This window comes from Verticillium dahliae, genomic scaffold (genome assembly GCF_000150675.1).
Source record: "Verticillium dahliae VdLs.17 supercont1.5 genomic scaffold, whole genome shotgun sequence".
Classification (NCBI taxonomy): domain Eukaryota; kingdom Fungi; phylum Ascomycota; class Sordariomycetes; order Glomerellales; family Plectosphaerellaceae; genus Verticillium; species Verticillium dahliae.
Genome location: NW_009276938.1, coordinates 1,407,516 through 1,433,678, shown reverse-complemented (window position 1 = coordinate 1,433,678; position 26,163 = coordinate 1,407,516). Strand labels below are relative to the sequence as shown.

Sequence of the window (26,163 nt, the reverse complement as noted above, 5' to 3'; positions counted from 1 at the left end):
TCTGCGTGAGAATCGATTATGATCCTGTGTACTCCTGTGGCGGACGACACACGGAACGCCGTTCTATAAAGGCTCTCAATGAGAGATTTTTCATGAATTGCACGCCCTTGCTCGCACGTCCCCTTCAAAGCGCCGAAGCCATCACTACCCACCAGCTCATGATAACGCGCGCCGCCTCGCGGTACAGCGCGCCCATGTGCTGCACCTGCGCGGCCCGCTCGCCGAGGTCCTGCTGGTTGATGCACAGGGCGTCGATCCACATGGTGCGCGCCGCGGCCGGCCCGCGCAGGTGCAGCAGCGCCTCGTGGAGGTTGCGCGACACGGTGAGCGTCGCGCCGCCGTCGACGGTCGCGGGGGACGGCGGCGCGACGGTCACGGGGAAGGACTCGGCGGGCGAGCCCCAGACGTACGAGAGGGCTTCATAGTCCGGGAGCGCGGCGGCGTCGTCGAGCGAGTGCGCATGCAGATGGACAGAGAGGGTGTCGGCTGGCGTGCCGGGGAGGAGCGTCACGAGCCGGATCGTCCTATCGTCGACGGGGGAGTACTGATACGTGGCCATCGGCTGGTGACTGGGCGTCCGAGTGATGCTCATGCTTGTGAAGATGCTGCCGGGCTGGGACATGAAAGTAACTACTCTCAACGTACTGAAAATCAGGATATGCATCTGCATCTGCAGCTGGTCAGATGATGATTGGCGGAATGCCGACTTTGTAAACATCGGTCGAGCAGCCACAAGGCATTCAAGCGTGAAGGCGAAGGCACCGCAGTCATACCACGAGCAATCATCACGCGCCTCTCGAGTCACTTCCGCCCACACCGCGGTGACTCTACAATGTGGATTGTGGATTAAAATCTTCTACCTCTACCCGCCCCCACACTTGATCCAGTCTATAGTGCCGCGCTTTTCATCCATCATGAACTTTGTACAGGTCTACCGCCCAATTATGAACAGGCCACAGCGCACTCGTTGCCGTGCCGTACAGTGTAAGAGAACAAGAGAGCGAGGGGCAAAAAGACCCCAAGTCTCTTGGCAAAATCCCCTGCCAACGCCGCCCGGTGCTTTGTGCGATCCAAAACAAAGAAGAGGAAAAAACAGACAGAAACGAGAGATGCACTCGGGCATCCCTACCACCCCTCGCCAGGCCGCCTCTGGCTGCGCGCGTTGCCCCGGAAGTAGTCGTACTGGCTGGGGTCCGCGTCGCCCGGGCTCTGCTCCGCCTCGGCCTGAGGGAGGTTGCTATATCCCCTCGGCCCGCCGCCGAGGGCGCCGGTGCTGGGTCCCGGCGTGGGCGCCATGCGGAAGCTGTCGACGCTGCGGTCGCGGGCCCCGCCGACGCTGTTGTTGCTGTAGCTGGGGGCCGGCGCGCCCATGCCCATGCCCATGCCCATGCCCCGCCGCGTCCTGCACGAGCGCCGTGTTGCTGCCGTTGCCGTGGGCGTTGGCGTACAGCGGGCTGCGCGAGCGGTTGTAGCCCATGCCCTGCGGGAAGCCCGGGCCGGGCGATGCGCGGCCGCCGGTGGGCGAGTGGTAGCCTGACGCCGCCGTGGTGAAGTCGTGGGTCGGCGCGCGGTGGAGGGGCCGGTTGAAGCCCGTCATGCCGCCGGCCATGGCGTTCATCGTGGGCGTGCCGGGGCGCGAGTAGTCGGACTCGCCGCCGTGCGAACCGGGGGTGCCGGGCCTCATCCTGTCGGCGTCGGCGCCAAAGAGGTCGCCCTGACCGTGCTCGTCGGCGAACTCCGGTCGGTTCTTGTAGAATTCGAAATCCATGTGCGAGTCCGAGACAAACTCAAAGCCGGGCACGTTCGTGTTCATCTGCTTGCCGGGCTTGCCGGCGTTCATGGGGTCCAGCGCAAACGTGTCCGAGTAGCCAGAGACAGACATGCCGTCCATGCCGCCGGCCTCGCGCCCGTCGGACAGGCGGCCCTTGTACACAATGTGGAGCGTCGCCTGGGCCTTCTGGTGCACCATGGGCGTGATGAGCGGCTTGTACAGGGCCGGGTGGCCGAAGCGCGACGCGAGCCTCTCGCTGCGCAGGCGCTGTTCCTTCTGGAGGCCGCTCTCGGGGTGCTTGGCGACGTTGAGGGTCGAGTAGTAGCGGATCTTGTCGTCGAACTGGCGGGAGGAGACAAACTTGAAGGCGAGCATGAGGAACGGCAGAGGCACAATGGCGAGGGCGTGGGTGTGGTGGGCGCCCTCGCCACGGACCCAGCAGGTCAGGAAGAAGACGAGGTCGGCGAGCATCGTGGCGAAGATGACACGGTTGAAGACGACGCGCCAGAACATGCCGCCCGACTCGGTCTTGGTGACGAAGACGTAGAGCAAGAGGTAGCGCTTCAGCCAGACGTCAATGGCGAAGTACAAGGCCACGGCCGGCAGGGTGATGGGCTGGATGCCGGCGAAGCACAGCGCAATGGTCGAGTAGTAGAGGAAGTAGTTGTAGTAGGGTGCATAGTCAAAGGCCGGGGGCGCCGTGAGCTCAATGAGGTCGCGCGGCGTGGGGCTCGAGAACTTGCGGGCGAAGAAGCTGTAGATCAGGGGCCAGAACTGGGCCAGGTCAATGGCGGCACCGAGCTGGCGCTGGAGGAGCCAGTTGACCCAGAAGGGACTGACAGTGCAGAGGGCGAGGAACAGCGTGTCGGCAATGTTCTCCTCGAGGATGGCGTCCCAGGCATCGGCGCCGTGGCCGGTCCTGTTAATGACGCCGGCGACGAAGGTCCAGGTGGCGCTGAACAGGGAGAAGACGACGAGGTTGTTGAAGACGAAAAAGGCGTACAGCTTGGCGACGACGTGGCGCTCGCGACCGCTCTTGGTCTGGTCACCGGCCTTGATCGACAGGCGACGGAAGATGATGGGCAGCACGAGGAAGACGAGCGAGGTGATGGCGGGCGCGGCGATGCCCTGGACGAAGGCCCAGAAGGTCTTGTTCTCGACGAGCTCGGTCTGGAACTCGCGCCAGACGCGGCCCAGGTTGTTGAGGTTGACGAGGAAGACGGCGATCATGGCGTTGGGGCCGATCCAGATGAAGGTGAGGAGGGTGATCCACAGGTTGTTGATGACGCGCCTCCAGCGGCGCGTCGACGCCGACAGCGGCAGGTTGTTCCAGATGATGTCGTTGGGGCGCGGGGCCAGCTTGATGGTCGAGCCGTGGGGGTGCTTCTTGCGGCAGGCGTAGGCAATGTTGTGGGCCTCGGTGATGTCGGAGTAGCTGGCGAAGCCGTAGGGCATGGAGCTGCGCTTGTCGACGCTCTGGCGGACCTGCTTGATCTCAATCTCGAGCGTCTTGATGCGCTGCGTGAGGTACTCGATGGCGTCGACCTTTTGCCCCCTGGGGTAGGTGCTGAACGAGGGGTCCTTCTTCGAGGGCTTGCAGAGCGGCCTGGTGGGCGGCAGCTGGGCCGGGTTCTTCATGTACTTGGCGAGGACGGACTCGAGCTTGCGCACGGTGTGGTCGTGCTGGGCGATGAGCTTGGGCAGATCCTTGACGTTGCGTGCGACGGCGGTGCGGGAGAAGGAGGAGCTGGGGACGACCTCGTCGATGATGCGGGCGATGCCCTCGTCGGAGCTGCGGTCCTTGGGAAGATCGTAGAGCTGTCATTTGGTCAGTCAGTTGGTCAGGGATGAGGAAAGGCCAGGGATGAGGAAAGGCCAGGGATGAGGAAAGGCCAGGGATGAAGGGGGGGCAGGTCAGGTCATGCTGGCCAGGCATGAGAGGAGGCAGGTAAACGCACCATCAGGGTCCTCGCGTGCAGGCTGTTCTGGTACTCGTCGCTCTCAAAGTAGCGGCGGCGCAGGTGCAGGACCTTCTTCGTGTTCCACCACAGGAAGAACATGACAATGGCGTTGATGCCGTAGGCGACGGTGACCTGGGCCCACTGGGCGTCGCCCCAGACGTTCGAGGGCGTCAGCATGGCCAGCCAGGCGCGGCCCTCGCCCGAGACGTCGACCTGGGTGAGGTTGACGGGGATGAGGATGGCGAGGACAAAGACGGACAGGGTGACGAAGAGGTTGCGCAGCATCTCGACGAAGCGCATGAAGATGGCGGCGTCCATGCCGGCGTACTGGATGAACTCGTACTCGGTGGTGCTCCAGAGGGGGAAGACCCAGGACCAGAGCTTGCGGCCGATGGGCGGCGGGGCGTGCTTCTCGTCGGCATGTTTGGTCTTGGGGGCGTAGACGGACTGGTTGTAGGGACGCAGGAAGGAGAAGGCAATGGCGATGCCGAGCGTGAACAGGACCGAGGTACCGAGGGCAGCGAAGAAGGAGGTTTGTTGGAGCTGTCGAGGTCACGTCAGTGGGAAGGAAGGCCAACTTCAACGGCAAAGCATACCTGTCCGGCGAAGGGGTCCTGCAAGAGATCCAGCAGTTCCTGGCCAGCATCAAACTTGTCTTGCCGGGCCCTTATCCTCTGGAAGACGGGATCCATGGTCTCTCTCTCTCTCTCTGTGTGTGTGTAGGTAATGTCGGGGCCCAGAGGAGGGCAGGTCGGCAGGTGACGTTCGTATCCCGAGGAAGGGGGTCTACCAAACAGCCGCAATGGTAGGTGTGTTACGAACGACGGGTCGTCTTCGTCGCTTGGCTGTCGATGGTTGTCGCCGAGGGGGACGAGAGAGAGACGAAAAGGTGCAAGATGGCCACGACGAATTGACAGTCGGGAATTGACAGCCGGGAAATGACGTTGGTGGACTGTCCGGGGTGTGTGTCTGTCTGTGGTCGTTGGTCGACTATTGAAACAGGCCCCAGAAAGCACGGCTGAACGAGGGACGAAAAGAATGCTGTGCTGTGCTGGTGTTTCTGGCGTTGTGCGTCCGTGTTCTCGTGTGTCGTGACGGCGTTCGATCTCTAGCGAGTGGGAGATCTAGGCGGTCGTGTTGTAGGAGGGCCGAGCATGGAGAGAGGGCGAGAGAAAAGTTAGGACTGGGTAAGGTAGGTAGGGTAAATGGAGGGGATGGGGTCGGTGGAGGGATGCCCCAGGAAACAGGCACAGGAACAGAACAAGGAGGCAGAACTTTGAGGGTGTCGAGCATGCCGCTACGGCATGCATTCTGGATCTGGTGATGAAGTCAGTGCCTGCCAGGTAAGGGACAGTACTACTGTACCGGTGGGCTAACGGTTGTCTGGCGTTTCCGAGAGTGACTTGTCTCGCCGCACGGCCTGCACCCACGTCGAGGTACCTCGCCGGCGTCGTCAGCGCCTCGACACGAAACAACCGTCGACAGCCGCCGAAAATTCTTCCCGCGGCACGCAGTCAAGGCACTACAGGCACTACAGGCACTACAGGTAGGTACTATGTAGACCTCCCTAAGGTGCTCCATGCCAGCCATTGGCCGACCTCCTGAGCGCCGTGCACCGATCCACAGGCCTCTGAGGCCCTCTTCTGTGCTGAGTGCACACCATCGACAGCAAGTCGCTGGCATGCCTGTGCTATTTTTGCCTGTCGGGTGGGGGCGCCCCGGGACAGCCGCTGGGCCGCCCTCAAGCCTGGCCTGGGTCGGAATACGAGGCCCACGCAAAGGCAGTGCTTCAGTCGGTAGTTTATGCGAGACCAGGTCGGTTCTTGACGAGCACCCAGGCGTTCGTCGGCCATGTCCATCCGTGCTCTCGATGCAGCAGAGCCCATTGGGTCGCTGAACGACATGGCCAGGACGGCAAGGGGGGAGTTGAGTTGAGCGACCAGCAATCAGGTACGAAGCCATCATGACTGGTCCCCGGGCCCCTCGGCCACTTGCCACAAGCTGCTTTCTTCGCTCGAAAACCTGCGGCCAATCCATGCTAAAGCAACGAATCTTGTCGTTCCGGCTCGACCCTCACAACCACCAAAAAAAAACCCAAGGGTTCTCGACCCTTCTAAACTTGCCACGCCCGCCAAGCACGCCAACGCGATCGGCGCCCTCTCCCAGCTTTCGCTCAAACCGGCACGCACCAAGCTTCTCACAGGTTCCCAAAGGGGGAAAACGGTCCCCACTGCAGAAGCCCCAGAGGGGGAGGAGCTTGGGGACCAACAAGCTGCTGCGCATTGGGGACCAAGATCTGGCGAGCGACCAAGCACGATGAGCACTCTGGCACTGCAGCGGAGCCAGGTTCCAAAAGGAGCACGCTTGTTGATCCCTTGACGTCACGCGCTGTTCCGCCCCCGATGCCCTCCGTCTCCGCGGACCCTGTGATCGGCGCCTTTGCTCGTGCTGAAGTGCCACAAAGGACAGGTGAGGCCGCCGAGGAATGCAACCCGTCTCTTGGTTTGTTGTGGTCGACACGAGGGGGTGCTGGGTGCTGGGTGCTGGGTGCTGGGTGCTGGGTGCTGGGTGCTGGGTGCTGGGTGCTGGGTGCTGGGTGCTGGGTGCTGGGTGCTGGGTGCTGGGTGCTGGGTGCTGGGTGCTGGGGGTTGGGGGTTTGAGTCAGGCGCTGGCGTCTGTCTGCTGGGGCCGGGACGAGCGGTTTTGCGTTGTGGAAACGGTGGACGGTGAGCGTTTCCGTTTGCTTGGATCCTGCTGCCACCAGGCAGCGTGGCTCGAAATGGCACCTGGGCTTCAGCGACGACTTGTCGCCTACAGCTGTGGACATGCGTCGGGATTGCATCGAGCGCTGCGATGCAGGCATAGATAGATTCGAGCATCAAGCATGATCTGAGCCGGGCAACTGGCAGGTGTTCGATTGGTACGCCTCTCACGTGGAAATGTGGACATCGCGAGTGCGCAGACTGTGATTCTGCAATGACGGCTTCCCACGAGAACTACACTGCAAAGCTCGCGCCATATCACTTGCTGATCGTACAATGCCATCTATTTTCTCGGTCGCTGCTGGGTGCCATGCGACACAACTGGCCTGAACTAGGTAGCCACCAATGATTACTCTCCTGAGGGCATACCATGCATCAGCATACCCAGACGAAAAGCACAGTCCTGCATATCATACTGCACAGCTCGAGCCCTGGAGCAGGCCGGAGCAGGCCGTAGCAGGCCGTAGCAAGCCATTAACAAAGCAGAACCTTCCATTTTGCGCGCATCCTATCGCAGCCCATCATCCTATGTACAACTCGGACCCAGCCTGCCAGTCATCACAATAGCCATCATCCGACCGTGTCAGGCTGTCCCGTTGAAAACACGCAAGACCCAGAAACCGAGGGGAAAAAATATCACCCATTGCACAGAAACACCAGCACCACCTCCATGTCCACGTGTTGCCATGTCCGCCGTGTCAGTCCGCTGTGTCGGTCCACCATTTCACGTCCACCATGTCAGTCCACCATTTCACAGCCACCATGCCAGTCCACCGCGTCAAGTCCACCTCGTTAGCAACCCAAAAAGGCCATCTGCAGCCACAGAAGCAAATGACTCGGTCCAAGCCTAAGCAGGACCCTGGCTGCGCGTCTTGCGCGCCGTCTTGCCAGGCGCAGGCAGCACCTTCTTGACCTTCTTCGCAAGCTTCTCGCCGAGCCCCTCCTTGTCCTCGCCGTGGCCGTGGCCGTTGCCGTTCTCGGTGCCGTTGGCCGCGGCGGCCTTGGGCGGGCGGCCGGGCTTCCTCTTCTTGGCGTCGCCGTTGGTGGGCGCCGCGCCGTCGCCCTCGGGGCTCGAGCTCGTCGGCCTTGCGCTTCTTGTCGGCGGCGGCAGCGGGCGCGGCGGGCTCGCTGGACTCAGTGGGCTTGTCAGCAGGAGCAGCAGCGGCGGCGGGCTCCTCGGTAACAGGGGCAGCAGCAGGGGCGGCATCTGTCTCCTTGAGAGCGCCCGTCATCTCGGCGTCCTTGCTCGGGGACGCGACGCCATTGACACCAACGGGCTTGTCCTGGACGAGCTCGTCGGCCGTGACATCCGTCTTGTCAGCGGGTTCGGCAGCCGCGGCGTCCTTGACGCCCTCCGTGGCCGTCGTCTCGGCCGTGACGGGCGCGGCGGCCTCGGACGAGGTCAGTCCAGGGATGGGCTTCGAGGGCTCGGCCGCGCCTGACACGGCGACGGGCGTGCCCTTGTCCGAGGCATCCTCGACGGTGGCCGCCTTGGGCGCAGCAGCGGCAGCCGGGACCGCGGGCGCAGCAGGCTGCTCGTCGGCCGTCTTGGCGTCATCGGCAGCAGTAGGGTTCGCGGCCGTGGCGGGGGCATCGATGGCGGTGGCAGGCGCGGCGGCCGCTGGCTCGGCTACGACTGGACGGCACGTCAGCAGCGTGTCAACACGCAAAGGCGAGGCAGGCCATCAGCAGGACGTGGGTTCGCCATCAGCTTGCTTGCTGGCCGGCTGGCTGGTGCGCAAGACACGACCCAGCAGCGGGCAGCCGCATCGCATTGGCGCCGCACCGCCCCTCGCTTCCCGGCGACGGCAGATCAGCAATGCGCCGCGCGCGCCACGGCAGAGCGCGCGCACACGGCAAAATTGGCGATGCATGATGCTGTGAATGGGGCTGCGAAATGGTCGACGGCTTGCTCACCTTTGTCAATGCCGGCGACAGCTGGCACAGCGCCGGGGGCAGGGTTGGCGTCCATGGCGATGACGTAAGGGCAAAGCGCACAGCGGCTCTCTCTCGAGGATGCTCGGGGGGGAGACAGCGAGACGGCGGAGGCGAGCGGAAGCTGTAGACGGAGGTGCTGATGGCAATGGGGTGGGTTTCGATGGTGATTGGCGATGTTGGGGGATGGGGAGGAATGGAAAAGGGCTGGGGAGCAGAAGTGTGAAGAGGAGGGAGAAGGAGGTGAAGTGCGAGGAAGAGGGAGGTGGTGGTGGTGGTGGTGGTGCTGCTGCTGCTGCTGCTGGTGCTGGTGCTGCTGCTGACCAGCTGCCGAGTGCTACTGTTACGGCTCTAGATGGATCTCTGGCCTGATTACTACAGTTGCTGCTGCTACTAAGGTAATGTACTCGAAGGTAGGTAGGTACCTTTCCTTACCTTCCCTGCTGGCGACAAGTACTACGACATCGGCACTGCATCCAGCTCCTCCACGGAAGGGCCAAGCAGGGCAGTGGCTCGGGACGGGCTGGATCCCTTGTGTCTTGCAGCGTGCGAACGCGTCGCCCTGGCCCCGGGCTGCGTGGGCATGAGCACGACAGAGGCTTGAGAGGTTCCCCTTCGGCGGGCGTGTGCTGCCGAGTGACATGACGTCCGATGAACTATGTTTGCTGTTGACAACACGCACCTCCGAGTGGAGAGCTTGTCCAGTGCGAGCTTGTCCAGTGCGAGCTGGCGAGGTACCGAGTCCGGCGTAGTGTCGTCTGGTGCACTGTGGACATGGGGCAGATACGGCACAAGCAGGCAGTGTACACAGTGCTCGTGATGGCGCTGCGCTGTGGATGTGGATCAGGAACCTTTTTGCGGGGGAGCTCCACCCAGCCTCCCCTGCTTTCGATTGGCCGGCTTTGTCTTCAGGGGATGCTGCACGGCACGAGCAGGAGCACGCAATGCTGGCCTGTGCAGATGCCAGCTGTGAGCTGCCAGTTGCCAGCTGTGAGCTGCCAAGTCCCAGCTGGGAGGGATTGCCAGAGATGTCGGAATGCCTGCCAACAGGCCTGGCTACACTGATCAACGATATGACATATCATGGGAATTGCCATGTTGAAATTCAGTAGTCTGTAGCCATCTGTAGCGCCAACCATACCCATCACAGCTTAAAGTCGGCATTCGTCTTCTCCCACCCGCTCTCCGTCGCATCCAGCCCTGCCAGCCTCTCCGTGAGCTTGATCTTCATCGCGCGGTTCCTCTCCGTGCACAGCTCGTACATGGTGCTGAGGTTGAACAGCAGCGTGTGCGAGGAACGACCAGAGCCCGCCATGCTCTCGAGCACCTCACGGCCCTACACCTGTTAGCATGACAATACGCGAGCTGGCTGCCTGTAACCGACTCACCTTGTCCATGTTGCCCGTGTACAGCAGACACACAGCCATGTTGACGCCCACCATCTCGTCGTCGACCTCCTGCCGGAGCGCCTGCCACAGCCGCAGCGCCGCCTCGTACTCCCCATCCGCCATCTCGCAGAGCGCCAGGATGACCTGCTCGGCATGCCGCCCCTCGCCCCGGTGCGCTCCACGCACGCACCGCCGCGCCGCAGCCACGTCCCCGAGATGAAGCCACAGCAGCGCCCGCGTCAGCGCCATGCGCCCGTCGCCGCCGTCCCGCAGCGTGCCGAGGTGGTGCGCCGCGCCCGCGAGGTCCTCCATCTCCACGAGCGCGCCGGCGACCTGGATGCCGAGGTCGTGCAGCCGCCCGCGCCAGAGCGCCCGCGCCGCCGCCCGCGCGCCCTGGTCGCGCGCCTCGCGCGCGAGGTCGTGGTAGCTCATGACGGCGCGCCGCGGGTCGCCGAACCCGAGCGCCTGCAGCCGCACGTTGAGCACGCGCAGCGCCCACGGCACGAGGTGCTCGCCCGTGTCGTCGTCCACGTAGATGGCTGCGTTGTTGAGGTCCTCGAGCGCCCGCACCTCCTGCGCCGCCGTCGACGTCGCGTCGCAGAGCGTCAGGCACGCGAGCCGCGTGTACAGCAGGTCGAAGATGCGCCGGTGGTCGGTCGGGTCGATGGGCGCAGCGCGGGGCGACGCGGATGTCAGCTCCTGCACGGCCGAGATGGCCGCCGCCCGGAAGTGGCCCTGGCTGAGCAGCTCGGCGAGTGGCGCATCCGGCCGCGGCTGCTTGGTCGAGTTGCGGAAGGCCACGGGCACGTTGAGCGGCAGCAGGGGCTGGTAGATCTCTGGGCGCAGCAGAAAGCTGAAGTTCTTGGTCATCGAGGCGCGCACGGCAGGCGGGGCGGGTGACGGGGCTGGCGAGCGGAAGCTCGGTGATGGGTGGCCTGGTGGGCGCTGGCTCGAGGCGCGCTTGGGCTGGAGGGGTTCGAGGCGTGAGGGAGACGAGAGGGGGTCGTTGAGGGGGGTGCTGGGAGCGTCAGCATGGTCCTTGCCCCAAATCAGATGGGGTCCTACTCTGCAAGATCGAGGGGACCCTTAGTCGACGATCTTGGACGAGACGCTGTTGAAGGATTAGCATGCGCCCATCCCATGGCATGTCGTGAGTCGCTCAGTCCGCCCGAGTCCAGTGGTTGAGCCTTGGTCTAGGCTTGTGGAGCTTGCGAGATGCAGCTTCACCCGGACGACTTACACTTTGTGACCGACTTATTTCGGGTGTGCCCCTGAGGAGCGCCCCCGTGCTGCTGGCTCATGATGTTTTGATGAAGTTGCACTGCTCCTTCATGGCTGTTGCCTCTTCAAGAGTTGGCGATCAGGCAGATGACAGTCTGAGGTCGAGGCCCACATGTACGTATCCACACCTTTCAGTCTGCATATGCAGTCTGGGAGCCTAAATCTTCAAGCCGTATATCCTTATAGACAGTATTCACATCAATACATGCATATTTCAGGGGCTGATGCAGACGACGACGCAGCCCTTTAAGCTTAGGCAACGATCTCGTTGGCAATTGCAGTTGGTGTATTTTGGGTCCTTAAATAGACAAGCCCATATATTCCGGTAAATGTATGGAACACCAGGACTGCCTCTTGTAGTTATCCTAGTCTTGTGATTGTCCTTGGAGAAATGTAACATAAATCTGCGGCCACTTGCGTTCTTTCCCAACCACAACAAACACCCCACGGCCGAGGCAGCTGCCCATAACGGAATATGCCCTTCTTTATCTAAAGAAGGACCCGGATTTCCGGACTTTTGAGATACTACACAACTTACTCATCCTCCGGATACAAAAGGCACTGAGCTCTCGTTCATCATCACCTGAACCTAAACCGTGGGTCTCATGAATGTCCTTGATGCTGGGGTCGACGAACTCGGTACAATCTTGTGTTCAGCCTTTCGGATCTATCTTGAGGCTCGGACCACCAGTAGCTGGCATCATGACCAGCGCAGCTTCCCCAGTAGGGGCCGAGGCTCCTACTAAGAAGCCCGAGACCGTCAAGAACCAAGTGTGCAACTTGTGGCAAGTCCCCGCCGCTCTCACTCTGTGGAGCGAATGTGTAGCCAGATGTACTAACTTGAATCTTCAGGGACCCCCAGCCAATCATCACCGTGAAATGTGGCGATCAAGAGTGGCTTGTTCATCAGAATATCCTCATCCACGGATCCGATTATTTCAAGACGGCCTTGACGAAGCCTTTTGCAGAGAACAGCACTCACATCATAAGACTGGAAGTCGGCATCATCACCACCCAGAACTTGGGCCATTACATCTCAATAGCGTATCAAGCTGCCTTGTGCAGCACCTTCAAGGTGTGCTCCGAAAACATGCCTGAATCGGATCGGCTTGCCAAAAGCATCAAACTCTGGACGGCAGCAGATTATTTCCAGAATGCGGCAATAAAACGCGAAGCGTCAAAGTCAGTCGACGCCATTCTTCATGCCCGCCTGAAATCTCTGAGCAACAGAGCCTTTCAGTCCAAAGATGAGGCAGCCCGTCACCTCGCCGTCCAGGTCTTTTGCCATGGATGGGATGCTTGTCAAGATGTGCTACCGGCAATCACTCAGTTCCGAAGCTCTCTCGCGTACACGTTCGCTAAAGGTTGTGGCCACGAGGCCCTCAAGATATTGTGGGAAACTGCGTCTGAGGACATGTCGAGGGCGGTTTCCGAGGAATTGCTGAAAATGAGAAAATGATGTAAATCTGTCACTTTGACTACATTGGGGTTAGCATCAAAAGATTGCTGTCTAGAATGGCGATTCCATTTCCATACGTCTGCTGCAAAGTGCAACACTTGATCTGCTGAAGACTCCTTAGCTCTGTTTATAATTTTCAGGTGACATGTAGCTCCCGAAACCGCCAGACATGACACTGAGTGAACATTGCGGTCTACTCGTCACGGTAAACCAAATTCCCCTCAGTTGAAGCAAGGTATCATCAGGAACGCTTAGGATGATGAGGCAACGATGATTTTATTTCTAGCCTAATTTTCAACTGGGAATGTGTGAGGTTCAGTCTCCCCCTTACGTCATGACACGACTCTGCTCAATCCAGGCAATCTTGTCTCCCAGATGCTTCTGTGCTCTCAAATCGCCAGATCGCGCGTGGCCTTCAAACTTCTCCGCCCGGGCCGCCCGACCACACAGCCTGCCCAGCTCGCCGCTGGCCTGGGGACTCCGCACCTCCTGGTACGTCTGCGTTCGCAGGTACTTGCCAACCCAGAGACCACCGGTGTACCGCGAAGCCTTCAGGGTTGGGAGGACATGATTCGTCCCGATGCACTATCGCATTCGTCAGTAGCCGCGCTTCACTATTTCTCGGTAACTACGAACCTTGTCGCCATAGGACACGCAGGTGTTTTCACCGAGGAAAAGGGCACCGTAGTTCGTCATCTTCTCCAAAGCCTCGCGGGGGCGCTCGGTCAGGATCTGCACGTGCTCCGAAGCATACTCATCAGCAAGGGCGAAAGCCTCATCAAGCGTCTCCGTCACAGCGACCTCGCCGAAATCCTTCCAGGACACTGAGGCGATGGGAGCCGTGGGAAGAATCTTGAGAAGCTCCTCCACCCAGGAAATGGTTCTCGTGGCCACGGCCTCCGATGTCGTAATGAGCACGGCGGGCGTGTCAGGGCCGTGTTCCGCCTGGGAGAGCAGGTCCACGGCACACGTGTACGGGTCAGCCTTGTCGTCAGCCACGATAAGGACCTCTGTCGGACCCGCGAACAGGTCGATGCCAATCTCGCCAAAGAGCTGGCGCTTGGCCTCGGCTACAAACTTGTTGCCGGGTCCGGCGAGGAAGTCGACCTTTGCGATGGATTCTGTGCCGACGGCCAGGGCCGCCACGGCTTGGACGCCGCCGACGATGAGAATCTCGTCAGCGCCGGCGAGGTGCATGGCTGCGATGGTCTCGACGGGCAGGAGGCCGCCGATGGGGGGCGTGCAGGCAACCACGGACTTGACGCCGGCGATCTTGGCTGTCAGGATGGTCATGTGTGCACTGGCGAGCAGCGCATATCGGCCTCCGGGGATGTAACTACGGTGCATTGTCAGCTTCTTTCTGAGGACCAATGCGTGCCCTGAAGCAGAGCAACATGGGTCTGTCTTACCAGCCGACACGGTTGATGGGATTGTTCTTCTGCCCGAGGAACACGCCCGGCTGGATCTCCAGCTCAAACTCGGTGAGAGAGGCCAATTGGGCAAAGGCAAACTTCCTCACGTTCTCCTGTACCTCCTTGATGTCGCTGATGACCTGTGGAGATACCTGTGCGATTGCCTCGTCAATCTCCTTTTGAGAAAGCTTGAATGAAGGACGGTCCCAAGAGTCAAATTTGGCAGAGTACTTCCGCACAGCTGCGTCACCTTGGGTTCGAATCTCAGAAATGACGTTGCTCACGAGTGCGGCGACTTCAGGCGAAGAGGCCGCGAACCCGGCTGAGGTACGCTGAGCGGACTTGATGTAATTCGGCATGGTGGGGGAGGATGTCGTGACGAGGTGAGAATGTTGACACTGGCAGACTGAATGTTGTCTCGATCACCAAAACTGACGAGGGCCATATTCGTATTAATAACTTGCCTCTAGATACGTTTCACCGTGATCGGACGCCGGATCACGGAGATCGTGGCCTGGCATGGTGTTGAGCTGAGACTCATGGATGGCCTGCCATCGGGGTTGTCTCCGACCGTAGTGGGCCCGACGTCCGACGCCGCGCTGGAGCCGACTCCCGAGAGATTCACGACTGTGCCACATCACGAGACTATGCGCAAGCGAATTTACCCGTATCGATTGCCGCGTAGCATGGATAAACCTCGAAGTCTCATCTCGCGTTGGCATGCGGTTTAAGTCTCTAGTCCGTCCGCTGAGCTTGTGAAGTGATGCATCATGGCTTCGGTTGGGATTTCTTCAAAATCTCGAATTATCACGAAGTAGGAGGAGGTGTTCTTCCCTCAAGTAATCGTTCTTTTGAAACCGAGACAGTGATACGTTCCTCGAAGATTTGCCTACAATTCTACGAGGTCTGAATGCTAATTGCCAAGTCGGCGATGTTGTTCCCTACACTGTCCGTTCATGATATTGGAGTAAACTTTGGGGAGAGGGAGCTCTACATAGGTAGGTAGGTACTTTCAAGAGCCTCTGGAGCATCTTAAACCACCCAGAGTAAGATAATTGAGGTTCGCCTCCCTGGGGCCTGATGCACCAAGATTGATGATGGGCGTCACCAAAAATCACTTGCCTCCTTACCAAAAACCAGCACTAATGTCCTCGACATGTGACTTCGAGTCACCAATATCGAAACGCACGTGAACAAGCGGTGCCCCCCCGTCCACCCCTCGGCCATCACGCCGAGATATAGCGTATGACAGCCTCGCAGACGGGACATCCAGCATCCACGAGCACGCCAATGAACTTGAACGAATTAAAATCGGGTTCAGATCTTCCATTTGCTGCGTTCCACTTCTTGTCCCAACTGCCGACACATCTAGCTCTATGGTCAGAAGTTGTGGTGGGGCCGATGGAAGCTCAGCAGGCTGGTCACGCATCGGGAAGTGGAGGGGCTCATCTTACCACCTGGCTCCCCAAGGAGAAGGCGGGAGACCTATGCCGGCTTTAAGGATCGCAAGAACACCATTAAGACCGATTTACACTCAGGCGTCAAGTTGTTCTTGGTGGTCAAAACACATCAATCTTTGGCTGCGGGAAGGCTGTCACCATCGCTGAAACCACTGCTGTGGTCAAGGCGACACGGCGGCTTATTGCACCCACCTTGCTTCCTGTCGGATAGCGGCAAAGATAGCGCAAGGTGTTATCGAAGCGAAATCTCCGAAGAATCTCGAGTGCCATCGCTCGACGCAAGATGTGGTTCAAAATAGAATTGCCTGAACGATGCTAACAGTGGCCACGAGCTGCTAATGGCATCCTCACCTTGATCTTGATGCTCATGGACTCAGGTCTATTCTGACCACACTGGAGAAACTGGTAGTGTACAAAATCCCTTGACAAATCAATCGCGCGACACGTATTCCCCTGAAGCCAATCTCCTGCGCAGGCGCATATTGCAAACGAAACCTGAACAGACGGCAGCACACCTGTACAATACTGCAGGGCATCACTGGCGGTACTCGTGCAGCAACTCGAAAATCTTAGCGTTCCTCCCATAGCGTCGAACCGCTGAGGCTGTTCGCACATGCGCGCCGCCCAGCCTCTGCTGACCCTTGAAGCTCTTGCGTACCCAAACCGAAACCATCGGCTGGAAAATCTCTTTGGCTTTGCCTTTGATTCTCTGCTTTTCCTCGTCGCAAAGATAATCAGGGTCGTTGATTGGAGCATGTGGAGAGTCGCGGTTGAGCTCCAGCTCCTTCCCGTTGCTGGTTTTGCGGGCCTTGTGGTGACCGCCGGAGACGTCGTTGCGAGGGAGCTTGCCGCCCGTCAAATTGCCGCCGCGCTGGAGCTGATCTTCCTTCTTGTCACCCTAGTGCTGAGCAGCGGGATCAACACCAGCACTCTGGGCACTCGCTCTGTTCAACTCTGCCTTGTCGATCGCACTCGCAAGGATTCGTGAATGCGACATGTAGGGCTGCGGTACATAGGACACCCACTCTCCATCATCGGTGGTATCGGACTGGGTAGAGTACGAATCGTCCGAGTCTTCGGAATCACTCAGTGTCAATTTGACATTGTCGATGTTGGGGAGGTCGAAGGTATCATTGCTACCAGTGTGATCGCAGTCGTTGTCGCTCGTGGCTTCATCCTCCATGGTCAAGGTCTCCATCTCGTGTGAAAGATCGGAATCGGCAGCTGAGGCAACGAGCGGTTCCTCGTTGACAACCCTGATATTCTCGCCGGCTGCCAGACGAACGACCGATGTCCAAGTAATCTCACCTGGAAAAGGTCGTTGCTCCATGCTAGCTCTTCGTCTGTGCTTGAGAGCGCGGCGCTTGAGTTGCGCGAAGAGAGCGTTGCGGTGCTCCATTGTGCAATGCGTAAGACATGCAGCGGTAAAAGCCCTGTTGCGCAAGTATTCGTCCTCATTGTAGCCGATGTAGTCATCGGACTCGAAGAGTCTGAATGCCCCTGGCATTGTGAACTTTGTCCAAGCGGCCTCAAAGGCGCTGTATCTATCGCCATTGGCCGCTATCTTGCGCTTCATGGCGTATTTGAGTCCCTCGTTGTAACCAAGGAACTTGACCCAGGACTCCATGATGGATTTTTTGAGATAGTCTTTGGCGTCAGCGCATGTGTACTTGGTGAGGAGCTGGTACGCATCCAAATAGTTGTTCATGAAGGCGCGGTGTTCCTCGCGCTCGTAATCGGCGTTGGCGTGCTTGTTGTCGAACCAAAAGTCCCTTGTGGCCGCCAGGAGTTTCAGGAAGATTTGGCGGATGAAAACTACGAGGCTGCTCGAAGCGAAGCGATCGGCAAGAACGAAGATGCGTAGGATGGAGCAAAGATCCATCAAGGGCATCTTGAAGCAAGTCCTCCTGAAGATCTTCCGGTCATACCTCTCAACTTGGGCTTTCCAAAGATTACCAGAGGGCATGCCTTCCTCGGAGAATCGAAGGAAGAAGTATCGGTGGGCAAGCTTCAGATACGCGATGAGGTCGTCAAAGGAGATATCATCGAGCGAGATCTCGGCTGTGTCGGCCTCGCGGAAGAAGCCGCGCAGGGCAGAGTCAAAGTAGAGGGAGCCAGCGATGAGTATCTGGCGGTGGACGATGATCTCAATGTTCTCTCTGGTGTAGAGTTTGACGACGTAGAAGTTGTCACTTGCATGGGGATCAGTCATGGCCGAGGGCTCTTCCAGAAAAGAATTACTTACTAGCGAATCCTGAGGAGCCCTGCTTGAACATGTCGATCAGGTGCGTAGTAGAACTCGAGCTGGTCCGTGAACGTGGTGAAGTCGAAGACGGCACTTATGACCTGGCCATTGGGAGCTTTACGCTTGCCGTCAGCCACAGGGACTGGGATGGAGAGGCGTTGACTGCGATAGCCCCTAGTCTGAGGCAGTCTGCCGTCCATGTCAAGCAGACGAAGCTCGGCCTCGGCGGGGTTTCTGACAGGTCCGGTAGACCGCGAGGCCGCCGTCTCATCGCTCAGCCAGCTCATGGCGGTGACGAATTATTTGCAGTGCTGGGACGAGACAGAGTAGTATCGAGATGATATCTGCTCGGCAGTGGTCGTGCAAGAGACGTGGTTTGGAGCTGGAGGCGATAGGGAAGAAGTAGGCAAGTCCAGGAAGGTAAGGGCATGGCTTCGAGGCCTGATATGCCGTGATTAGGCTCCGATATCGAAGGCAAGAGAGCAAGTGCTGCTACGCCCGCAACCGCAACGAGAGAGAGCAGGTGCAGCTTGGCTTGCGGGGCCAAACCAGAAAGAGCATGTTGACCTGTGTGAGGTCTCGATGACCAATGGCCTATGATGCAGTGCTCAGTGGGCCAACGATGCGACGACCACTATTGCGCGCGGGTTCCATCTTCAATCGTCGAGACGAGGAGGAACCTCGTAGTTGAAGAGTACCTGGCAAGCGCAGATGACCGTTCGCTCAACGCGGATGAGGCAAGGATGCATCGTCCGAAAGCAATGGCTGAAAGCTCTCCACTGGTGTATGATTGTCTTGTTCGGAAGCTTGGTTGCCCTGATGGTCGCATAGTGCAACAGAGACATGATCCCCAACAAGTGAGATCTGACTAGAGTGATAAAGGCGAGTTCAAAATATCGTGTCAATGGAGGAATATCTACAAAGCTGAAATGGATTCCAAAGGCAGCAAGAACAAAAGGCGAGACCGTGCGAAGCTACAGTGTCGAAGAAGAGTATCACACGGTTATGGTCAAAGTCGCCAATGCACGGACAAACGGATGGCCAGCCTTGCCAGCGTCTTCTCACCTGCGCCACACATCACATCTTCGTTCTCCAGAGTGATTGGGGAAGCTGGGCAGTAATCCCGAGACACAGGGGACATCAATCATGGCCTCAGATTTGCCCGTTTGAAAGCTTGCAGAGAAACTGTTTGCTCAGCCTCTGTCCTCCGAATGAGTCAGCCGATGCTGATGACAACCCCCAGCTCTCGACCGAAACCAGTATCTGTTGTTGCAACAAGGCATTTGGATCGACTATTAATACCATATTCGCGTGCCATGAACGGTTCTCAGAAATTTCCAGTGTATTCACAGACGCTACATTGTTCGACCCCGGAAGAGACACGGTGATTGATCATATGGGTTGCCCCAAGCTCCTCTACCATGAGTAACTGATGGCTGGCAGCTCTGCTATCTTCACGCTTCCCAGAAAACCCAAGAGACAAGCTAAAGCGACCACAGCCTCTTGAAAATCTCCACAGGGGTGCTCCTTCACTACCATACCCAAGTCGACGAACCCACTTGCTAGAGTGCAACAGCACCATGGGCGGTTCAGCGTTTGCTTCAGGAGAAAATCCGCTCTTCACTCCCCGCATGCCGCCTCACATATACGAGCTGGTCAAGAGCCGTTGCAAGAGCGCTCTCCGCGAGTTGTACATCTACGTGGCAAGTCCCATTGACGGTCCTGCCAAGAGGGACTACGGCGATGTCGACGTTCTGATGACCTGCGCAAGAGGCGAGTTCACAGGAAGGAGCGGGGAAGAAGCATTGCCCGAAACCGTCATCAAAGCCATCCAGTATGCCCTGGGAGCCGAGTATGTCCTGGCCGAAAGAGGCGGCTCGCATTTTGCCGTTCCCTGGCCGAAGGACCTTCCTGCCGATAGCTGCGCAGCCGAGCAGCAGCCCCAACGCTACATCCAGGTCGACGTGACCGTCTCGCCGTCAGTCACTTCGCTGCAGTGGAGCTTGTTCAAGCACGCACACGGCGACATTTGGAGCATCCTCGGCTCCGTCATTCGTCCCTACGGCCTGACCGTCGACGAGCAGCGCATGTTCCTACGCATCCCCGAGATTGAGCAGACGAACAAGAACAAGGCCAAGATTGAACTGACGGACGACCCGTGCGAGATTCTGGAGTTTCTCGGCCTGCCAATTGCTGGATTCTGGGAGACACCATTTCCGACGCTGAATGACATGTACGAGTACGTCGCTCAGTGTCGCATGTTTTGGGTTCGCCCCGGCAAGGAAGGAGCCAACGATCAGGGGGGGACGCACGACCCAGCCCAGGACAAGGCGAAGCTCAAGTCTAATGATCGGAAAAGGATGAGCTCGAGGCCGAATTTCAGCAAGTGGATCGACGAGTTTGTGCCACGCTGCCGTCAGGAGGGTCGATACACGACGCAGCGGACGTCTCGGGAACAGATCAAGCACGAGGCTTTTGCTCGTTTCCACGTCGAAGCCGAATACAACCGGCGGCTGGATGAATACATCCGAGAGAAACAGATCGATACGGTGTGGAAGGACATCAAGGCCGCTTTTCCCGCCGCAGACCCGACCGACAAGTACGCCTGCCAGTCTCGAGGTTGCACGATCAAGGCATTGAAGAAGGTCATCATCGAAGGGGACACAAGCTTTGGCGTTTTGCCGGATGAGGATTCGCCGATGAGGGACAAGGATGGGTTCTTCATCTTTGAGAATGTGTATGACTTTATCAGCCGAAAGGGCCAAGAGGTGGGACGAGCTGCAATGGCGCGGCATCACCAAGCATACGAGGAGCTGCTCGAGACGAAGGGCCTCAAACGGAAGCAGGAGACCAGTTCTGAAGTGGCATAGGGTACACAATGACACATTCTTGGGACGAGTAGACATGAGATGCGGAGGGGCACGCTAGATATCACGACAAGACGGGAGACAACAGAACCAGAGTAGCCCAAATGCTCGCAATCTATGCATTTCGTCATCATTTCATCGTGCCAGTCACCACGCCGCTTACAGGCCAAAGCCCAGGCCCGTTCCCCGTCCAGGCCACCCATTTTACAACCCGCAACACCAACCCCTCGCCGCCGCCCCAACCGTCGAATATACAGCACACATGCCCCAGACAATCCTCTCGCGTCGCCGCCGCCTCCTCAATCGGTCGCCAGCCTCCAGAGCCCGTCACCGAGATAATGCGCCTCCTCCATGACAGGCCCCTTCTTCGTCTCCTTGGTCTCCGCCGTGCCGGCGACAAGCAGCCCCACAGCGCACGCCTCCGTCTTGCCCTCAGCCATGATGACAGCCGGCTCGCCCTTCTTCAGCTCGCGCGTCCAGCGCCCGTCCTCGGCCCTCTCGGGCCCGTCCTGCGGGTCGGGCAGGCGGCCGCCGGCGCTCGTGAGGCCGGGGGCCATGAGGGTGGCGCCGGACAGGACGAAGCGGATGGCGCCGCGGTCGATGCGCAGCGTCGGGAAGGCGCCGGGGAAGCGGTGCACGAGCTTGAGGTGCGGCAGCAGCGTGTCGTTGTCCTGCTGCCAGAAGAGGGGCTGCGAGTCGACGATGTAGAGGGCGATGCGGTCGGGGAGCTTCATCTGCTCGAGGTGGGCTTTTTTCGGCAGGATCTCGTCGATGTGCGGCTCGATGAGGGGGTAGGTTTGCAGGACGGACTGGCGGATCGAGCGCTGGACGGAGGACTTGAGCTTGGATTTCGGGTTGACGGGGAGGCTGTGTTTGGGGGGGTTGGACGTTAGCTGGATGAGCTTTGAAGGTAGATTGGGGCAATCTGGAAGTGGGAGATTTGGGTAGAGGACACACTCTTTCTTGAACATTATGGCGGTGTTGAATAGGGATCGGTTCAAGAGGGAATGGGCGCGTCGTATCGCTTGATTTGGGAGAATGGCCAAAGGAGGGTCGCGAAGGTCGGGTTTGGTGTTGACTTGGAGAGTTGCGTCCTGAGCAGGTGAGTTGCGTCCTGAGCAGGTTCAGATTCACTGTCCCGCACCACGGCGGCGGTCGCTGGGGAGGCGATGGCGGGGTAGACTTCGGCTATGCAATGGCAGCTCCGAGATGCAGAAAGGCGTGCGGGTCAAATAGCGGGGGTTGCCTCGACAGATGACTGTTTGGAATACGGACAATCATCATCTGGTGTATCGTGATTCATCAATTATGCTATTGTACAACGCTTGCTCTCGAAGCCGTGGCCTTCAGGCTGTGGCACACGCTCCACCATGACGATACCCCGCTTATCCACGCTCGACGTGGGAAACGGTGCCGTCGTCCTTGACGTGCACGTTCAGACGGTTCTCGTCAAAATCCTTGGTGACCATCTGGCCAGGCTTGATGACGCGGCTCTTCTCGGGGAGGTCTTTCTTGCAGAAGCACTAGACATGTCAGCGACTGGGGGATGGCGGTTCAGGTGGACACCAAACACCAAAACATACTGTCTCGTCGGACTTTTCGTCGTGCAGCGTCTTGCCGACGAGCTTGTTGGTCCACTCCTCGGTGAGGTCGCCCGACTGGCTCTGGATTCCTGGCACGACGAGAGGCATGGTGTTTACTGTATGGCTGATCTGGTGGTTGTCGTGGATTTTGGAGAGGTGCAGGTTGGGGTTGGGAGGAGAGCGACGGAGACAAAACGGCGAGACAGCTAGACTTATAAGGAGTCGATGAGCTGCCACACCAAGTGAGCAGAAAGCATGCAACATGCCACAAACAGGCAGGCAATAGGCAATCGTAGAGCGTTCAGAGCGCCGCTTGACGCGTTTCAACGATCCGAGCCGTGATGAGCGATGACGTCGTGTTCGGCCTGTGGCGGGCAGCTGTGGCGGGGTACTATTGCGGGTCTCCTCGGCCTCGTCACGAGACGGAAGCTGCTGTCTGCATGCGCGTTTGTGATCTGTCCTCAAGTCATGGACCTATGCATTCGGCACTCATCATCTCGCTGGTCTCCAATTCTGTCGTTAATTCAACTGAAGGCACCAACTTGGACAGAGGCATCGACTCTATAGTATGGCCGACTTCGTCACCCTCTGGCGCGTTCCTATCTACTTCCCTTGCCGTTACGATTACGATTAGTTACGATTATCTGACTCTACTTCAAATTCAGAATACCCTCGTTCTGATCTGCGGCTCGCGAATCCAGGCTTCATCGGTTCCTCCCGAGCTTGGATGACACGACAGTCCGCCTCGTACCTTGATAGTGCACCACTGCGGCTTCAGCATGAGGCTTCAGCATGAGGCAAAGTTTGACGACGAAGCTTGCACACATAATCCCCGTTCCCGAGCCCTCCTCCAACAACAAGCAACCTGCCTGCCCGGCTAGCTCAATCGGTAGAGCGTGAGACTCTTAATCTCAAGGTTGGGGGTTCGAGCCCCCCGTTGGGCTCAATTCCTGACGCGTCACACACGACTGTTTCTTTTTGCCTTTTTCTGCTTCGTTTTTGTTACCCACTGAGCTGGATCAGCGGGTCTGCTGCTTCTTTGAAAAAGATAGAAAGTTTCCGCAGAGTCATGACATCGGGACTTGCCGCCAATGGGTCGTCCCTTGTCGAATTCATACTGGCCCAGGTAATCTCTTCCCGAACGTCCCGACCGTTTCGCGACTCGCATCAGTTTCGTGTCAAACTCAAAGCATGTTCGTCACGTCAGGTTTCGTTCTCACGATTTGATCACAGGGAAACCGGCTGTGTTGAGATCGGTGTACAATTGAGGTATCATGTATCGAAAACAGGCTCACGCGAACGCCATGACCCTGTCCTTCAGCCCTGCATTCCATGCTATGTGATGATGATTGGAAAAAAACAAAAGAGAGACGAAGAAGGAACAGATGAGGCCTCAATAGTGTTGGTGTTCCCTGAACGGATCCTCCTCATACGACTGGATCAGCGGCGCCTTGACACCGCCGTCACCGCCGTCCCGCGGCGCGCCCATGGCCTCGTCGACCGCGGCGCGCTTCTTCTCCCGCTCCCTGGCCGCCAGCGCCGCGGCCTCGGCCCGCGCCCGGATGCCCTTCTGCCGCTTGCTGTCGCGCCAGCAGAGCACGCACATGCCGAGGGCCGCGAAGACAATGGCCCCCGAGAAGAGGATGGCGACGATGACGCCCGACGTGTCAAGCTTGTTGTTGAGCACCTTGCAGTGGCCCGGCTTCTTGGCGCACCACATGTCGTCGGCGCACTTGGCCTTGAGCACACCTGTCGGGAAGCACGAGAGCTGCGCGCCCGCCGGCCGTGCCCGTCGTCTGCACCGGGCAGATGGTCGTGCTCTTCGTCGTCGTCGTCGAGCAGGGGCGCATCGAGGTGCCGTCAAAGGCGAAGCCGTCGGCGACGGGGGGAAGGGTTGGCGACGGCGTTGTAGCGGGCGTGGCGGCGGCCTGTGGAGAGCGGCGTCGGAGGTCGGCCACCTTGTTGCTGTCGGCTTCGCCGCTCTTGCTGTGGCCGGCGGCGCGTTCGCAGCGTTTGAGGGTCCAGAGGGCCTCGATGGCTGCTTCGGCGGGCGTGCAGCCCGCGTTCACGAGGCAGGATTCAAGGTCCGAGGCCTCGAAGAAGGCGGGGAGGCTGGTGAAGCAGTAGGCGAGAGAGCCCTCGTGACCGCAGGACGCAAGCTCCGCGAGGGCTGCACCTTTTCCGTGGACGCATTCTGAAATGGTCGGCAGGACGGCAGCGGCCGAACCGGCAAGGGAGAGAAGCGCCAGAAAGGCGTTTGTAGACAGGATAGACCGCATGGCGTTCGTGCGACGTGCGTCGTGCGACGTGCGACCGATGGCTGTGTGGCAGATGCGCGCGCGCGCGCGTGTGAACTGTGTTGGACGGGCTGAGGAGAAGCAAGTCGCTCAACGGTTGTTGGTCTGGAGCCGCGCTGATCGACGTCCACACTATCGCGAGCTTGAAGGAGTCGTTCCCTTCCTTGGTGTTGACAAAGTGAGCAAAGCAAATAAAACTTGTTGGACCGGCAAACACATTCCTCCCTGGGCGCGCTTAAATTCCTGGGGGGGACAGCCAGGACTAAATGCGCTCGCTCGCTTGACATCCCTCCTCCTCCTCCCCCCCTTCAAGGCAGCCATTCCCATGGACAAGGATGGAACGGCGGACGGACCCCGGCCGCGCCCCCCCCCCTCCTTTGCCTGCTGACGACCAAACTCAATGGTCGGACTGCACGTCTTGTCGCGAAAGAGGCTTGGGGGCTGAGAAACCCCGTGGAGCCAACCCACTGGATGCGCATGGCGGCCGAGAGAAGTCTAGCTTTGACACCCAAGCCACCACGGCTTCGTAGGGCTGGGTGCTGAGCGGCGCAGTCTGCGGCTGGCATGCCATCGTGGCCCGATTGCAAGGGAGGTCAGATGGGAGTGCGGCTGGATTGGAATGCTGGGGGCCGTTTGGGTGAGAGGGGGGCAACCTGAATGGAACGGTCTTTATTTCAGCTGCATGGCAAACGCCACGGAAGCTCAAGAGCTGTGCGATTGTCACTTCATGCTGCTGTCAACTGTCAAACTTTTGGCGCAAATGAGACAAAAATGCACGTTCTATGGTGTTCTCTGGGTAAAGTGGCAGAGAGGAGACGTGACATGGGGCCGCAATCAAGAGAGTCAGCCAAATGTAGCTTTCGCCTGACTCAGTAAAGTAAAAAAAGGTCGGCTCCAACGCAGGATTTGGCTGCAGTTGGTTAGCCAGCAAGCTTGGAGCCCCTGTACATGTACAAGAGAACAGAGGCAGAGGAGGGGGAGGGGGGCTGAGGTCGAAAGGGACAAGGTAGCTCAGCGGCATATATGTGCCGTCTCCTTGCCGATTGCTGCTCGACTTTGCGCAGCCACCCATGAGGCTGTCAAGGCTGGCTGCTGGCAAGAATAGATGCCCACTCGTGGATTGGCGGGCGGGGAGATATGTCCCAACTGGGCGACCGACAAAAAGTCCGCGAAGATGCGCGAAATTCCGGCGACGATGCCCTGAGCGAGAGGCCATGGTGTTTTTTTTTTCTTTTCTTTTGTGTGGTCACTGCGATCTCGAGCCATCTCCCACACGTGGTCATCACGTGCCCCTTTCAGATCTCAATCTGGCGTGTCTTTTATTTTAATGGTGCTCAGAACCGAGTTGCTGAGGCCGCCAGGGTCCAACGGCTCAACGATTGCTCCTTACGAAAGTCTCGTTTCATTCCTCATCATTTTAGTATTTCGTTTCAGAGAACTCCTGCTGCTTTACAAATGGCACCGAATTGTCCCTTGGCCAAGCGGTTCCTCCTCACTGCTGATGCTCGTTGCCCAGACTCACTACACCATAGAATATCAAGGACAGTGAGGGAGACAGAACCCGATATCTCCAGCATCGTAATGCCGATGTGATCACGCCGGCCATCCTCCAAATGTGGAGTTTCACGGCCCCTCCATACGGAGGTACACGGCGATGACACTGAGTCGCCAACGCCAAGGGCCCGAATTTCCCCCGCCGAGACGGATCGGCGTCATGAATCAATCGCCCGAGCCATGTGGCA

The 26,163-nt window shown here is 58.8% G+C and overlaps 11 protein-coding genes and 1 non-coding gene across 12 annotated transcripts; 2 read left to right on the top strand and 10 right to left on the bottom strand.

Annotated features, from left to right (window-relative positions):
- Positions 1-124: 124 nt before the first annotated feature.
- On the bottom strand, positions 125-622 carry VDAG_03433 (uncharacterized protein; the record flags this gene model as incomplete). Its single annotated transcript, XM_009657298.1, has 1 exon — positions 125-622. The coding sequence occupies one exon, from the start codon at positions 620-622 to the stop codon at positions 125-127; it is 498 nt and encodes a 165-aa protein (XP_009655593.1).
- A 503-nt stretch (positions 623-1,125) lies between these two features.
- On the bottom strand, positions 1,126-4,424 carry VDAG_03432 (DUF221 family protein; the record flags this gene model as incomplete). Its single annotated transcript, XM_009657297.1, has 4 exons — positions 1,126-1,402; positions 1,449-3,589; positions 3,730-4,275; positions 4,329-4,424. 4 exons carry the CDS (start codon positions 4,422-4,424, stop codon positions 1,126-1,128), a joined length of 3,060 nt encoding a protein of 1,019 aa, XP_009655592.1.
- A 1,505-nt stretch (positions 4,425-5,929) lies between these two features.
- On the bottom strand, positions 5,930-6,559 carry VDAG_03431 (uncharacterized protein; the record flags this gene model as incomplete). Its single annotated transcript, XM_009657296.1, has 1 exon — positions 5,930-6,559. One exon carries the CDS (start codon positions 6,557-6,559, stop codon positions 5,930-5,932), a length of 630 nt encoding a protein of 209 aa, XP_009655591.1.
- Positions 6,560-7,341: 782 nt separating this feature from the next.
- On the bottom strand, positions 7,342-8,466 carry VDAG_03430 (uncharacterized protein; the record flags this gene model as incomplete). Its single annotated transcript, XM_009657295.1, has 3 exons — positions 7,342-7,564; positions 7,629-8,130; positions 8,412-8,466. The coding sequence occupies 3 exons, from the start codon at positions 8,464-8,466 to the stop codon at positions 7,342-7,344; spliced, it is 780 nt and encodes a 259-aa protein (XP_009655590.1).
- Positions 8,467-9,573: 1,107 nt separating this feature from the next.
- Positions 9,574-11,118, bottom strand: VDAG_03429 (uncharacterized protein; the record flags this gene model as incomplete). Its single annotated transcript, XM_009657294.1, has 4 exons — positions 9,574-9,765; positions 9,818-10,835; positions 10,883-10,928; positions 11,058-11,118. The coding sequence occupies 4 exons, from the start codon at positions 11,116-11,118 to the stop codon at positions 9,574-9,576; spliced, it is 1,317 nt and encodes a 438-aa protein (XP_009655589.1).
- A 1,766-nt stretch (positions 11,119-12,884) lies between these two features.
- VDAG_03428 (histidinol dehydrogenase) lies at positions 12,885-14,328 on the bottom strand (the record flags this gene model as incomplete). The annotated part of the gene is made up of 3 exons (XM_009657293.1): positions 12,885-13,142; positions 13,194-13,893; positions 13,967-14,328. The coding sequence occupies 3 exons, from the start codon at positions 14,326-14,328 to the stop codon at positions 12,885-12,887; spliced, it is 1,320 nt and encodes a 439-aa protein (XP_009655588.1).
- A 1,636-nt stretch (positions 14,329-15,964) lies between these two features.
- VDAG_03427 (uncharacterized protein) lies at positions 15,965-17,961 on the bottom strand (the record flags this gene model as incomplete). Its single annotated transcript, XM_009657292.1, has 3 exons — positions 15,965-16,300; positions 16,352-17,621; positions 17,675-17,961. The coding sequence occupies 3 exons, from the start codon at positions 17,959-17,961 to the stop codon at positions 15,965-15,967; spliced, it is 1,893 nt and encodes a 630-aa protein (XP_009655587.1).
- A 776-nt stretch (positions 17,962-18,737) lies between these two features.
- VDAG_03426 (uncharacterized protein) lies at positions 18,738-20,643 on the top strand. Its single transcript, XM_009657291.1, has one exon. It carries the CDS (start codon positions 19,255-19,257, stop codon positions 20,542-20,544), a length of 1,290 nt encoding a protein of 429 aa, XP_009655586.1. The 5' UTR covers positions 18,738-19,254; the 3' UTR covers positions 20,545-20,643.
- A 197-nt stretch (positions 20,644-20,840) lies between these two features.
- VDAG_03425 (translation machinery-associated protein) lies at positions 20,841-21,512 on the bottom strand (the record flags this gene model as incomplete). Its single annotated transcript, XM_009657290.1, has 2 exons — positions 20,841-21,408; positions 21,499-21,512. 2 exons carry the CDS (start codon positions 21,510-21,512, stop codon positions 20,841-20,843), a joined length of 582 nt encoding a protein of 193 aa, XP_009655585.1.
- A 414-nt stretch (positions 21,513-21,926) lies between these two features.
- On the bottom strand, positions 21,927-22,232 carry VDAG_03424 (uncharacterized protein; the record flags this gene model as incomplete). Its single annotated transcript, XM_009657289.1, has 2 exons — positions 21,927-22,064; positions 22,125-22,232. 2 exons carry the CDS (start codon positions 22,230-22,232, stop codon positions 21,927-21,929), a joined length of 246 nt encoding a protein of 81 aa, XP_009655584.1.
- Positions 22,233-22,995: 763 nt separating this feature from the next.
- Positions 22,996-23,068, top strand: VDAG_20111. Its single transcript has one exon. It is a non-coding gene; the product is annotated as a tRNA-Lys (tRNA).
- Positions 23,069-23,517: 449 nt separating this feature from the next.
- Positions 23,518-24,403, bottom strand: VDAG_03423 (uncharacterized protein; the record flags this gene model as incomplete). Its single annotated transcript, XM_009657288.1, has 2 exons — positions 23,518-23,920; positions 24,027-24,403. 2 exons carry the CDS (start codon positions 24,401-24,403, stop codon positions 23,518-23,520), a joined length of 780 nt encoding a protein of 259 aa, XP_009655583.1.
- Positions 24,404-26,163: the final 1,760 nt, after the last annotated feature.

Coding starts and splice junctions, on each gene's coding strand:
- VDAG_03426 (XM_009657291.1), top strand. CDS start 19,255: ATGGGCGGTTCAGCGTTTGCTTCAGGAGAAAATCCGCTCTTCACTCCC.